The 12,997-nt window shown below is 37.5% G+C and overlaps 3 protein-coding genes across 3 annotated transcripts; 1 reads left to right on the forward strand and 2 right to left on the reverse strand.

Moving 5' to 3' along the window:
* Positions 1-90: 90 nt before the first annotated feature.
* Positions 91-5,821, reverse strand: LOC124408550 (vascular endothelial growth factor A-like). The gene is made up of 5 exons (XM_046885548.1): positions 5,714-5,821; positions 1,451-1,684; positions 920-1,202; positions 280-492; positions 91-130 (listed from the first exon to the last, which is right to left on the reverse strand). The coding sequence occupies exons 2-5, from the start codon at positions 1,533-1,535 to the stop codon at positions 118-120; spliced, it is 594 nt and encodes a 197-aa protein (XP_046741504.1). The 5' UTR covers positions 1,536-1,684; positions 5,714-5,821; the 3' UTR covers positions 91-117.
* LOC124408548 (dynein regulatory complex protein 9-like) lies at positions 2,848-6,364 on the forward strand. The gene is made up of 7 exons (XM_046885545.1): positions 2,848-2,993; positions 3,081-3,355; positions 3,427-3,600; positions 4,153-4,496; positions 4,570-4,853; positions 5,733-5,980; positions 6,050-6,364. Exons 1-7 carry the CDS (start codon positions 2,978-2,980, stop codon positions 6,362-6,364), a joined length of 1,656 nt encoding a protein of 551 aa, XP_046741501.1. The 5' UTR covers positions 2,848-2,977.
* Positions 6,365-8,139: 1,775 nt separating this feature from the next.
* LOC124408549 (dnaJ homolog subfamily C member 3) lies at positions 8,140-11,659 on the reverse strand. The gene is made up of 6 exons (XM_046885547.1): positions 11,470-11,659; positions 11,257-11,367; positions 10,795-10,994; positions 9,955-10,280; positions 9,487-9,830; positions 8,140-9,399 (listed from the first exon to the last, which is right to left on the reverse strand). The coding sequence occupies exons 1-6, from the start codon at positions 11,516-11,518 to the stop codon at positions 8,975-8,977; spliced, it is 1,455 nt and encodes a 484-aa protein (XP_046741503.1). The 5' UTR covers positions 11,519-11,659; the 3' UTR covers positions 8,140-8,974.
* Between the last annotated feature and the right edge of the window lie 1,338 nt (positions 11,660-12,997).

A 12,997-nucleotide genomic window follows, 5' to 3' on the forward strand; every position in this document is an offset into this window, starting at 1 on the left:
ATAAAGCTTAAGATTATAGTAGTTAAAATACTGCAGAAAGATGGAATGAGGAGGAAAAGGTCTCTTGTCAAGATGTAAAGTCTAGCCGTATCACTGGGAAACTTGTACCCGATAACATCATTGAACACATCTGTAATTACATAAATGTCCATAAATATATTACGTAAATCAAAGAAATTGGATGTTCAACAAGTGATAAGGGCTTCGAATTGAACCCATGATGGTGTAAGCCTCCCGAAATTTTCGGCCTACCTATAACTTTGGAATGATAATACTCACTTGCACTGTTTTTTGTCCCAGTACTGGCCCTTCGTACAGGGGATTTCCAGTTCGGTGCAATTGCAGGAACAGTCGTTTTCGTTCCATATCTTTCCCACTTGATATTCGCAATCCTCCTTTTGCTGACTTCCATTCTTGCAATCACAGCGGCACCTGTCCACATTGTAATCTTGCCGATCGTTGCAATCCTCCGCCTTCCGTTGACATGTACATCTGTATCACATAGTAAATGCAGTGGTTTAGTTAACGTCATAATCTTGGTAAATAAGTAGAGTCAGTCTGCATAATTTGCACGAATAATGACTTGATAATATTTTACGGACAGAGTGACAACTTTCTTCATAATTTGATGAGTCTTTTTCAGAAGGGCACATCACGCTGTTGGATATTTATAATTAGCAGGTATCAATCTCATGCTTACTCACAATGCTGACTAATGTTTTAGGTATTCAACCTACCACTTATACAGTTATAATGTAGTTTTTGCTCCGTTATTTTCCATTTTTACTCATTCGTAATTGTATTTCTTGAAAACAGAATCTCTCCTCAATAATCTCGTGAAAAGTTTAAATTTTCCCGATTTCTGACAATTCTGAATGCATAGTATAATTATGAAATTGGGAAATTGATTAATTCTCACCTGCACTTTTCATGTTCCTCAACTTTTACAACACCGCACATCATTATCGGCTGGCCATATATTTGGTTTAAACGTTTCACTTGAACACGAACGTCAACCAGCCTTTTCGATACTGGTACACATGATAAGCCGGCGAGGCAGTGCCCGTCGCATCGCTTAATCGAAACGATTGGCGGTATGAATCGAAACCCTGGCATAGGTTTCAGATTAACGTGTCGTTCGTAGGGTCTGCAGATGCTGTTCATAATGGTATGCTTCATGCCACGACTACCTTCGCGGCAATCTGCCGAAAAATGAATTAAAACCTTAGCATTCAAAATATTGCAGACTAATCCGAAAATTTTGAACAGATTTTGAAAGATTTAAAAACTCCGATATTATAAATAACACGGCTTGTATGAAACACAAAATCAGACGAAATACAATTTCATTGAAAAAAAACATTTTAGTAAATTCACGACTCGCCATCATGTGTTTCTCGAGTGCGGTAGTTGTATATAGTTTTATTATAATTTGAACTGTATGACTTACTAATCTCGTTGTGAACATGATAATCACTTTGGGCGATTGCCAACACTGCAACGAAAATGCACAGTTTGAACGAAACAAACTTCATGATTTCCGCAGTGATCTGGTAGATCAGACGTGTTAAAAAATGTTTTGCAGGACTGCGATTAGACTAGTACAAAATCTTGTCAAGCTCTGAGATGCCTTCCGTCTGCACCTGCACCGTCTGCACCGAACAGTTTTATAATTACGAATATCCTAACAGGAAACTCCAGAGTGTCACAACAATAAATGATGTAAGGTTGTCAAGACAGCAGTTCGATAATCGCGAGGCTGGGTTCTATCTCCTCATTTCTCGGCAGAACATTTCTTGTACATGCCTGTAGGATGTGGTTAATGTATTCCAAGAACAGTAGAACGTCGATTATCCGAACGACCGCTTAAGGGGGGATTTTCTTTTTTTTTCGCTAAATTTATCGCTTTTTCTAATTTTCTGGCGAAGAAAATTTGACACATGGATTCATTTATCTTTTAACTATTTACAAAAAAATTAAAAATCATTTCCTACCAAAAATACGCCTCCCACCCCCTTCGACGCGCATGCAATGATCCCCAATTGACAGTGTGCGTGATTTGAGTCTCCCCGTTGATCCTGCAAAAAAAAAAACCAAATTCGAAGGCAATCTGTTGAATAGTTTTTTAGATATCGTGCACACCAGTTGCAAAAAGCTGTTTCGAGAAAAACACGTTTAAACGGTATTTTTGGGAGGAAATGATTATTAATTTTTTTGGGGAATAAATAAAAGATAAATAAATCCAAATGTCAAATTTCGCATTGATCCATTGTATAGTTTCTTCGCCAGAAAATTAGAAAAAAGCGATAAATTTAGCGAAAAAAGAAGAAAATCCTCCCTTAACTGAACTGGCTGTGAATCCCGCGTCCCGCTCTTAGAGAATATTCAGTTACAGTGTGATTTAATATTCATTATTCAATTTCATAGATCAGTGTATTTGTAAATCGTAGTTTGCATTATTTCGTTTCAATCAGAGTACGTGAATAACTTTATCAATCCAGTTGAAAAGGAAATAACCGTTGCGATACAAATCTCGCTGCCCTGCAATCGTTTCAAAATTCAAGAAAGAACGTCGACAATGTATTACTTGTACATTATGAAACCACGATGACAGAAGGTTTATCATATAATACGAGCAAAAGTTTATTGAGAAAAGATAGCTTCGTCACAATTCTTACATCATTGCAGTGTACAGTGCCAATGTGATGAGCGAGCGACAGGAAGCTAAACCACGTGAATCATCCATAACAAAACACGCGTTGTCCGCCTTATAGAAATAAATCTTTTTCATTATAAATTAACAATTCGAGCGAATTTTTCTCATATATATATATATACCAGCCTACCACACATTGCAACATCTTACGATGGAATGGGACGACATTAAGGACAAAATCTCGGTCCCGATATACGTGGCAATCACACTGGCGATGTTCCTGTTCGATAAATACGGCAAATTATAAACCCTAATGACAGGATGAACACGGTAGCCAAAATATACGTATACTATCATCGCTGCGATGTCTCACATCTTCTAAGTGCATAGCTGACAACAGCAATTAATTTCTCTGAAACACCGCAGACCACAAAGTCTTCCGATGAGGAGAACGAGCCCGAGGCGTCAACGGAGCAAAGAAATTCGTACACCCAGCAAAGGCACAGCTCGAGCAATGCCCTGGCAAAAATATCGGCCGTTACAGTCGATCAGCGACGGGCTTCGGCAGTCGGACAAGCGACAATTTCTTCGGTACCAAAACACGAGCAACTGGCCGAAGACACGCGGACGAAATCCACCCACATGGTGGTGACGAACGTCATGAGGATTTCCGGCAGCGAATTGGAACCCAACCTGCAGGTTTAATTGAGAAAATGAAAAATGACGGGTGGAAAACTGGTTTCATTTTATTCTGTCTTCCCTCTTGGTAGAATTACGAGGAAACGCAAAGTGGGCAGATGGAAAAAGCTTACAAAAAAGAAACTAACGAACAGAAACGGGTAATGGTTCAAGAAGTCCCGAAGGATGAACAAGACACAACTGACGATCGTGTCGCCAAGAATAAACCACGGATACAACCGTTTATGGGCAAGGCGGTACCGGACGTAAGCATCCTGCTTCAGCTTTCCTTCTCTTACCTGGAAAAGTACTGGTTTTAATTCCGAATTTTCAAAGCTGAAGCGAGAGGTTAATCACTCGTAAAATCTAGTGTACACTTTTCCGTAAATCTTGTGTAATCTTTGAAATCTTTTGAAATCATTTAAAAAATATTTTGCAATCCCTGAAATATTCCTGTGAAAAACTCCTTTGACATTCCCTAAGGTCTCTTGTAGTTGTTACGTACAAGGAGAAGCCGTTGATAGGACAGATCGATTTCAACAAAACTTTCCGTAGGTATTCTTGATCCAAAATAAAGACACTCGTTTTCGGCATTTCACTAAGTGAGCATTTGTTGGCGAGAAAAAACGAGCACATACGCCTTGTTTTAGATGGTTTTTGAATGCAACCTATTTTTCTAAGAATAGCCATATATTCAGAAATAATCGTGCTTTTTAATGTTACGCAGTGTTACAAGAAAACAGAAATTTTAATATACATTTAAAAAATACGAGGTAATTGAAGAAATATTATCTATGAATTTCTTGTTCAATAATAAGGCTTCGGATATCGAAAGCACGACCCCAGTCAGCCGGTGGCCGATTGGCAATAAAGGTTCCGCGAGCGGTGCGAACGTGAGGAGTTTGACGATGGATCATCAACCGGCGATAACATTATCCAGCCTAGAAGCGGCCTGTTTTTCGAGCGTTTTACAGGAATGTCTCGATTTCCTGAACATCCTGCGCTACGTGATTCCAGCTGAGGTTGACGAACGTTGGGACGAACGTTACAAGACTATTGCAGAACTTTACGGCGTGCCGGATGAGCCGAAAATGATATTTCGCGAAGACATGGGGCTTCTGCCACTGATACCCAGTGTTGCGGAAAAGATTCAGCGCGACAGGTTCGTCGAAATGAGGATTTCGTAGCTTTATGCTCGGGCCGTATGATGATTGGAAAATGTTTTACGGCGTTAGGACTTACGCGTACGAAATACTGAGGAGGACGACCAGTAACATCAGGGACAATAAAACATTCGAATCTCTGGAACTGGTTATCGACGACATTGTCAAAACGCAAGAAGGGGAACGAGAATTGCAGATAAACTGGGAGCTTTGGACGGAGCAGGCTAAACAACTGCAAGATCTCGTAGACTACGATAAACTAGAATTTGAAGATTCGCGGAAGCAACGAACCGAGATGGTTCAGAAGGTGAACGCCGACGTGGACAACTCGATATTTTTCAACGGATCTCAACTTGGTACCTGAAGATGATTAATTGTTGAATTAGGGTAATTTCACCAGTGGATTACCATTTGGACACACTTACTGTGGTGTCCGTATGATCGGTCATTTGCCTGTGTTTTCATCCTATGTTTTGACTCAGGTTTTGTCCATAAACTCGAATGGAAATATGAAACAGTCTGTGAAAATACTGAAGATCCATTGACTTTGAAATCAAATGAATTCCGATAAAGTTCATCGACTTTGATCTCCATCGATTTCTACCTTATCACGGGATGTTCGTTCATTTCCAATATGCCAAAAAATTTTCATTGAATTCCAATAGTACCCATGATTTTTAACGATTTCCGAACATTCTTGTGAAGTTTTATTGATTTTTGGATTGGATAGAATCACAGGAAATCATATAAAATTACAAGAAACAGCCTGAAATCCTAGGAAGTCAATGGCGATCACTTAGTAAACTGAAAATCAACGAACGCACACGATTAGATAAAAACCAATAGAATCATAATTAATTAAAACCATTCAGCGTTCACATCTCGACTTACAACGATTACCATGATTTCTAACGCTATCATGTGATTTCGAGTGATTGGCAATGATTGACAATGATTTAAGTTGTCACAAGTGATTCCCTGTGACTTCAGAGAATATTTTTCAGTCACATAGTTCCTTTGATTGACAATTTGATTTCCAACTGTTATATTTCGATATCCATGAAAAAACAGCTCCTGAAATAGTGTTTATTTTGGTAAAATAACAAAACAGTAAAACACTCCTACGTAACTCATTGTCAGCATGATGTCCATTTCGATTTCGAACTCTACTATTATTGTTAAAAAATATCGTCAACGGATATAAAAAAAAACGTACCATACATGACACATCGCAGGATACGTGGAGAGATGGGAAGACGCTCAACTTGAAAAGCAGGAATTGAAGCTGGCGCAAAAAGAAGAGCAACTGCTAAACCTCAAGGCAAACTGTGAAAAATTGGAAAAGGCTGATCAGATAGTATCCGGTGAAGTGCGAACTTATCTCGAGGCAAACACTCGAGAAATGGAAGATGAGATTATATCTTGGACAAGCCAATACATCGAGGAGCTTGAAAGACGAGAACAGGAAATGACCGAACTAAAGGTAAGGAGATATTACCGAGTTGGCTCGGTGCAGATACTTGAACAAAATTTAATTTGTGTATCGCTCTAGGATCACATTGAAGGTCAATTAGTTGAACTAGAGGAACTGAGCTTGTTGAGAGATGCGAGGCAGGTTTTCATCGATGAAGTACTAGCGGAAAAGGAGCGTGTCAAAAAGGAGGAGGAATACTGGCGCGAAATTCATCGAGTTGCCACCCTCATTCAGGCACAGTGGAGGGGGTACATGGTTCGAAAACAAATCGGCCCCTTCAAAGGGCTCCGAGCACGGTTGAAGAAGCGCAAAGGCAAGGGTAGCAAAGCCCAGAAGAAGGCTGGAAAAGGACGTAAAAAGCCTGGAACTTCACCCTCGAAAAAGAAAAAATAACCATGAAGCAAACTTCAGAGTTCTTCGAGTTAATATTGCATCTCATTATGTAACGCATTATATCGAGATAAATAAAATTAACATTATTTCCACAGTCATTTTTCAATTGGAATACCCGAGTAATGTTCGACTATTTTATTGCGCGAGGATTCCAGACTATATACATACGTATACTAATTTTCGAGAATTTTTTTCTTTTTTTCAAACACAGTATTTCAAACTACTTTGCAGAATTTGAATTTAGTCAGTAATTTGTTTATTTTTACAACAATGTGATATGTTTTACCCTTTTGTTTTATTTCCAAATATCACAGAAGTTAGTACTGAAAGATGGGATCCCAATTATCTGAAATAATACTGTAAAAAAGATAAATAAAAATTTTCTCCGTACTAATATAAATTATTCAAATATATTTTTAAACAAACTTATCAGTGACACAGTATGTACAAGAAAAATTCTGATACTCACGCAAACATAACGCGCACACACACACACACGCATTCGTATATATGCCAACTTCTCTGGATATGAGACTACACATAATAGCCCGGCGTCTAAAGTATCCGCATAATTTGATGCACAGATTACAAATATGTACAATTATGCATGTATACATACACCCACGACTTTCGATGAAAAAGTAAGGGGCACCTATTCCGTAGCTTCTGTTTTGAATTACGACGAGTAGGGATGATACTCACTATCCAAAGACTCAGGATAGCACTCTACACGAATTACATCATTTGTCTTGTATGCATATAATAATATACGTGTTGAGACTTCTAAGGGTAGAAAAAAAACATTTACAAAAAAAAATTAATTATTCACGCTATAACAGTGTCTTTTGGACCCTCGAAGTCTGTTCACTTCACACATCTTTTCGAGTTTTTTTGTCATATTCAAAAGAACATCGCAACAATCACTTGCCTGTACGAAGATTAGAAACTTATTAACGGATTCACGTGAGTATCCGCGATAGCTGTTTGGCAACTGACAATGAGAAAAATCTGTGTCTAATATGTGAACAAGATCGAAACATTGATTTCTCTCGAAATACGAGGAATTAATTGTATGTAACGTGTGCATGTAGAAAATTCATCAACTTTTTCACGCCCAGTTGCAGAATCGCAAACTGTTTCTAATCCCACTAGCAATTAATGCGATACAAATATGAAATACATTTCGGCCAGCTTGATCCCTTTTCTGACACTAATTGCCTGTTACGAATCAAAAAAGGGAAGAGTAGTGGATACCAGAACGAAATAAGAAAATGTGCCTTCAATACAAAACTATAGGTCCATTATCCGTCAGACCTCGACATGTGTGTTCGTAAATCACATAAACATAAAGTTACATATTATTTTACGAATAAATAAATGCGGGTCAAAGAAAATGTGAACGCGATCAATAAAGAGGACTCTAGGATATTACCAATTATGTGGCACAATGTTGTTAGCAAATGTGATGTTGCTGTACCGTACAAGGCGTACATTTTTCAACCTAAATTAATCAAAATTATTAAATTCACGGTCAAAGAGCAATGTATTAAGGAAGTGAAAGTGATTGATATGATTTCTCATAGATGCAATATAGTTTGATACAGTAAAATCTGTTATTGCGTTTTTCCGAAAAATATTCTAGTTCTGTTTCCCAAACAAAGATATTCAAACATTCGGTCATATTATTGTTAGAATTTGTCTAATTTTATTTTCATAACACGAAAGTCAAGTAACGGTACGACAGATCAGTCCAAAAAACAATTTGATAAATTTACCTCAATACCTTATAACCTATTTTAGTACGAAAATTTATGTATTTTGTATGACCAGATTTAAAGTTTTGATCACAATAAACGTATGAGCATTAATAATGCTTTGAAGATAAGATAAGAGTAGTCACGAATAAATTAAAGCAATTTCTATTAGATTTTGTAAATGCAGTGTCAGTGAAACATTCGTTGTATACAACGATTACAAAAAAAAAAAAAAAAACTAAGCGACACACACGGTTGCCCAGGACTTTGCACCCCTTGATTACTAGACATTTTTTACTGTAAAATAAATAAGCGAAAGTCGAGTTCAGCTTAAATGAGATGTAACCACCTCGGGAAGTAACAAAGATAACCTTAAGCATTCCGAATCCCAATTTACAGTGCTTTGGTGATAATTGAGATATGAAAAAATGAAACTATGGATTACTACGAGCAGTCTGAACGCATGAATTTGAATGTGTATACTAAATCAAAAATTTAAAACGTACCTAAAGCGTTTGCTAAAGCTTTCTAATATAAACCTTTTAAATGTTTATCTCTTGTTCCACTTAAACAAGATAATAATCAGCAATTTGAAAAATTTGTATAAATTATAAACTGTCCTACTGCGATTTCTTTGGTATCCAGTACTCTCCGATGGTTCGGTCAAGCATTTTGATGTAAGATCACCTCTGCGACTTAAATTCACTCACACCCATTAGATAACCGACAGGAAAAGACAGGTGGAGTTCTGCAGTGCGTTTAGTTATACATATTGTTGTAATAGCAAATGCGCGACGCGTTTTCGTATATCGTCGTCATTAAAAATTCAATAGAACTACTGAGTTTCTTGATTTTGCTAAGGGAAGTGGAACTTGAATTGGAAGGGTGAGCCGTGAGGGCGTGCGAAGTGGGAAAATTCGTGGAAAGGATTGAATCCTTGTTGTCGTCCAGATTCAGGATCCAGCGGATCCTCGCCCTGATCAAATTTAGCGCGTTTTTCAGGATCAGTCAATACTTCTTTAGCTGCAGCGATATCAATGAACTTTTTCTCTGCACGCTTCTTCTCTTCTCCTTCTTGGAAGTTGTCAGGGTGCCATTTTTGAGCCGCCTTTCTATACGCTTTGACGATTTCCTTTTTGGAGGCGGTTCTTGGAACTGAAAGGATTTTGTAGTAGTCTCTGGACTCTGATTGCTTTTGCAATCTCTGCGCTCTCTGAACACCATCCTTAGCTCTTTGCAAATTTGGGTCTATTTCTAGCGCATCTTTGAAATCCCTGATCGCTGTTTGAAATAAATGAAAATATGTTTTACTTGCATTCAATACGAAAAAAAAAATCCAGAGTAGGAAATTTATTCATTGTAACATACCATCGTCATATTGTTCAGCAGCAATGTAGGCTTCTGCCCTGTCACAGAATAAGCCTGGGTCTCGTTGGATCTCGAGAGCATCGTGACAACTTTCTATAGCTTTAGCAGGATCATTGTTCCCAAGATGACACCGGCAGAGCAACTGCGCAGCTAGAAAACGCACATTTTGTACGTGCGGTTCATTTTTGAGAACACGCTTACTCCCTTCAATGCAAGTTTCATAATCCTTAGCCTCTTCAGATGTCTCTGCATCGTTTATAAACTTTGCAATCTTCTTCACTTTCTTGTAATGCGGAAAGCACTGTTTGTGTTCCGGATCCAACTTTAAGCACTCCCGAATCTCCCTAACACACGAAATTGATAAAAATTATTTATAAACAATCAAACGAGCGAACTTAGAAACAAATAAAGAAATGAACCATATTAATTTCAAGTATTGAAAAACTGCTGGTCAAGAAAGACACTCACTTGAGAGACTCATCGACTTGGCCCAGGCGATACAATAGTGAAGAGAGCTTGAAGTATCCTTGAGTATTGTCAGCCAGAAGTTTTGTTGTCGATCGTATATCAGAGACAGCGCTCATATAATCTCCTAATGCTGCGTGGCTCTCAGCTCTCAGTTCCCGAAGGTGCGATGCCCAAGGGCAAATTTCTATTATTCGATTTATCAACTGAATAACTGCTGGATAATCACCACTTTGTGATAACGCTTCAGCCAGTTGAATGTCCTCCCTCACTGGAGATAATTTGTATAACCCATTCAATGCATCTTCGTTCGACGGATCAAATGCCAGCTAAACAAACATAAAAATCAATTATTCAAATCTTTGCCATTCTATGTTATCTGTATTCACAGAAATCGTAGAAATGAAACGATGAAAAACACTATTTTGAGGATACATATCTAATCTAATCTGATTGGTCGATTATGGTGAGGAAAGTGAAACAGATCGATTCTATACTTTAATACCATATGTGTTCATGTTAGATGAAGTAATATGTATGTACACTGTGGTAGCCTGATCATTACAATATACATGTTTAAACTGAAGTAAGCGCAGAGCTTGACACCGTAATGTGGGATAAGAGCTACAAGAAGAATGGTTTCCAACAGAGTTACAAAGACTTATATCCAGTTTGCATTAGGTCTTTCGATCCAAGAAAAACTTAGTAGGAATACGAAACATTCAAAATAAATTTAGTAAGAATTAGACGTTTAGACACAGAAAAAACACAGCTCATTACCCGAAAAACTTTTATAGCTTCGGTTATGAGGAAATGGAGTTATTGCGATCCAGTAACACTTACCACATTATGAAAGTCGATTTCAGCTGCATCTAGTTCGGCCTGTTTCAATAAAACATTACCGCGCTGTAATCTAGCGGCATGAAAATCAGGCTTCAATTCCAAAACTTTGTCCAAATCAAATAAAGCGAACTTTGCTTTACCGAGGGCTAAGTACACCGTACCTCTTTTGTAATACGTAAGGTAGTTATTCGGATCACCCTCTGTGTAGATAATGAAAATTGAAGAGTTATCACTTATGTTTGTAATATGAGTGGTTGACTGAATCAACTGCGACGTACGACAAATAAATCAACAGTTTTTGGAAAAGTACAGAAACATGAGAAAGAGCTGCCAGTCTCGGAAGCGCTATAAATTGTAATTTGTAAAAACGAAAAACGAGAATTTTTACATAAACAAGAATAGAATCACTTGACCAAGGTCAAAGTTAAATCGCATAATTATTCATGTACAAGATTGACTTACCCACTGCGGCATGATAATGGGACAAGGCATCTTGCAGTTGACCTCTGGCTAAAAATTCCCTCCCTAGTTCTAAATGCCTGTCAATTTCAGCCTGAGAAACGCTCAGAGCAGCTGTAAGAGTGAAACGTGTTCAGATTGTTTGAATGCTCAGCTGAGAGAGGTGTAGATAATGGGAAGAGAAATAGTCTCGTGAAAAAGGTTAGAGTAACTCACCATCTAAGGACAGTTCTAATACAACCAGTAGCAGCCAATATTGGAACATGACTGGAAGAATAGACGTTTGGAGAGGTTGTTGTCCGTTCGTTTATGCTTCAAACTTAACGACGGTGTACACAAACGTTGACTCGCCTCCCCGATATCGCCAAACTGACTAGCCGTACCGCCATTGCGATCGTGGTCTATCCTCATTGGTCCAACTCATTGAACTTCATGATCGAGGAACACACGTGACTGCCTCCGCAAATTAGGCGGCGTGTCACGACGGCGACTCTATTTCACCCTTTTTCGTGAGCATACGCTACGCCTATGGGATCCGCGTAATCTCCTATAAATATTATATCTGAAATTTTAAATTCTTCAGTCAACGAATTGGCTAGATTCAAAAATTATTCGACTTATCACGATCATGTAGAATAGCTTCAGAATTACAGCCGTGAAATAATAGTCGCATAGGCGTAAGACCCTCGATTACTTGAACATAGCAATAAGTGAAAATTCTTGTTCTCATCTTCTTTTGCAGAATGCAAAAAAATATCGTATAATAATCAGCTATTTAGATTGGATATTACCCAATGGGTTTCATCAGTCAACGCCCCATGAAACATCTTGCACAATATTTTTATTGGCATTGCGATTGAATTCACCACGGAATATACTTTGCAACAAATTTGATAGACTTCAATATACTTTGTAATTTACTAGAAGATACGTAGGACAAAATATATAATTGAATAAATCATATCATATAAAAATTTTAGTACTCCAAAATTTGTAGGAGTTACGCCTAGTTTATTGGTAATACTGATTATATACATCGCAATATTTGAATTTAAAACCGAACAGCTCGTTTAATTGAGTTGCAAGTTTTCCAGCCTTTCAAATCTAGAATATTATAGTATCGTATGTCTTGTAAAGTTCGATGCCGTGAAAATATTTGGTCTTGAAAATCTTAAATAACTTGGAAACTGAATTTGTGAAAACGAGTTCCAACAAATTATAGAAACTTACGAATAAATGACGAGGGAAACCGACCTCAAATGTCCACATTAAATATCCTGTGTTTTGTACCTAACATTTCTCTTCAAAAAAATATTCAATTTGAATAATGATTATTAGGGATAACATTGATACTGTAATTCAACACTAAAAACATATAATTCCCTGAAATGTAATTATTGTTATAAAGATCTACTTTATTGTGAAACTGACTGAAATAAATACACCTGAAGCTGCATCATTCTTGTTGCTTTTTTCTTTAATCTTTATTGTATCATTTGCTTTTAGTTATTCTCCTGTCACTCCTCACATCGGTAATAACTCACATAATACTACAAACAAACAAATAACGTTTGATCCGATAATCATTGAACGTATGCAGAACAATACATTCACATTAAATCAGATTGTTCCTTTGCAAATTTAATTAATCGTCGGCTTCCCGCACCCATTTATTAATTACCCTAAACGGGATTGGTTGCTCGTGTAAAATGCAAAGGAAAACCACGAGTTTTTTTATGCTGTA

Source organism: Diprion similis, chromosome 8, assembly GCF_021155765.1.
Source record: "Diprion similis isolate iyDipSimi1 chromosome 8, iyDipSimi1.1, whole genome shotgun sequence".
NCBI lineage: Eukaryota > Metazoa > Arthropoda > Insecta > Hymenoptera > Diprionidae > Diprion > Diprion similis.

Coding starts and splice junctions, on each gene's coding strand:
- LOC124408550 (XM_046885548.1), bottom strand. CDS start 1,535: ATGAAGTTTGTTTCGTTCAAACTGTGCATTTTCGTTGCAGTGTTGGCA. Junction 1,203..1,450: donor TCATGTTCACAACGAGATTA/GTAAGTCATACA, acceptor ATTTTTCGGCAG/ATTGCCGCGAAGGTAGTCGT. Junction 493..919: donor GAGGAACATGAAAAGTGCAG/GTGAGAATTAAT, acceptor TATGTGATACAG/ATGTACATGTCAACGGAAGG.
- LOC124408548 (XM_046885545.1), top strand. Junction 3,356..3,426: donor AATTGGAACCCAACCTGCAG/GTTTAATTGAGA, acceptor CCCTCTTGGTAG/AATTACGAGGAAACGCAAAG. Junction 5,981..6,049: donor AGGAAATGACCGAACTAAAG/GTAAGGAGATAT, acceptor GTATCGCTCTAG/GATCACATTGAAGGTCAATT.
- LOC124408549 (XM_046885547.1), bottom strand. CDS start 11,518: ATGTTCCAATATTGGCTGCTACTGGTTGTATTAGAACTGTCCTTAGAT. Junction 11,368..11,469: donor ATTAGAACTGTCCTTAGATG/GTGAGTTACTCT, acceptor TCACTCTTACAG/CTGCTCTGAGCGTTTCTCAG. Junction 9,400..9,486: donor TGCTGAACAATATGACGATG/GTATGTTACAAT, acceptor TATTTCAAACAG/CGATCAGGGATTTCAAAGAT.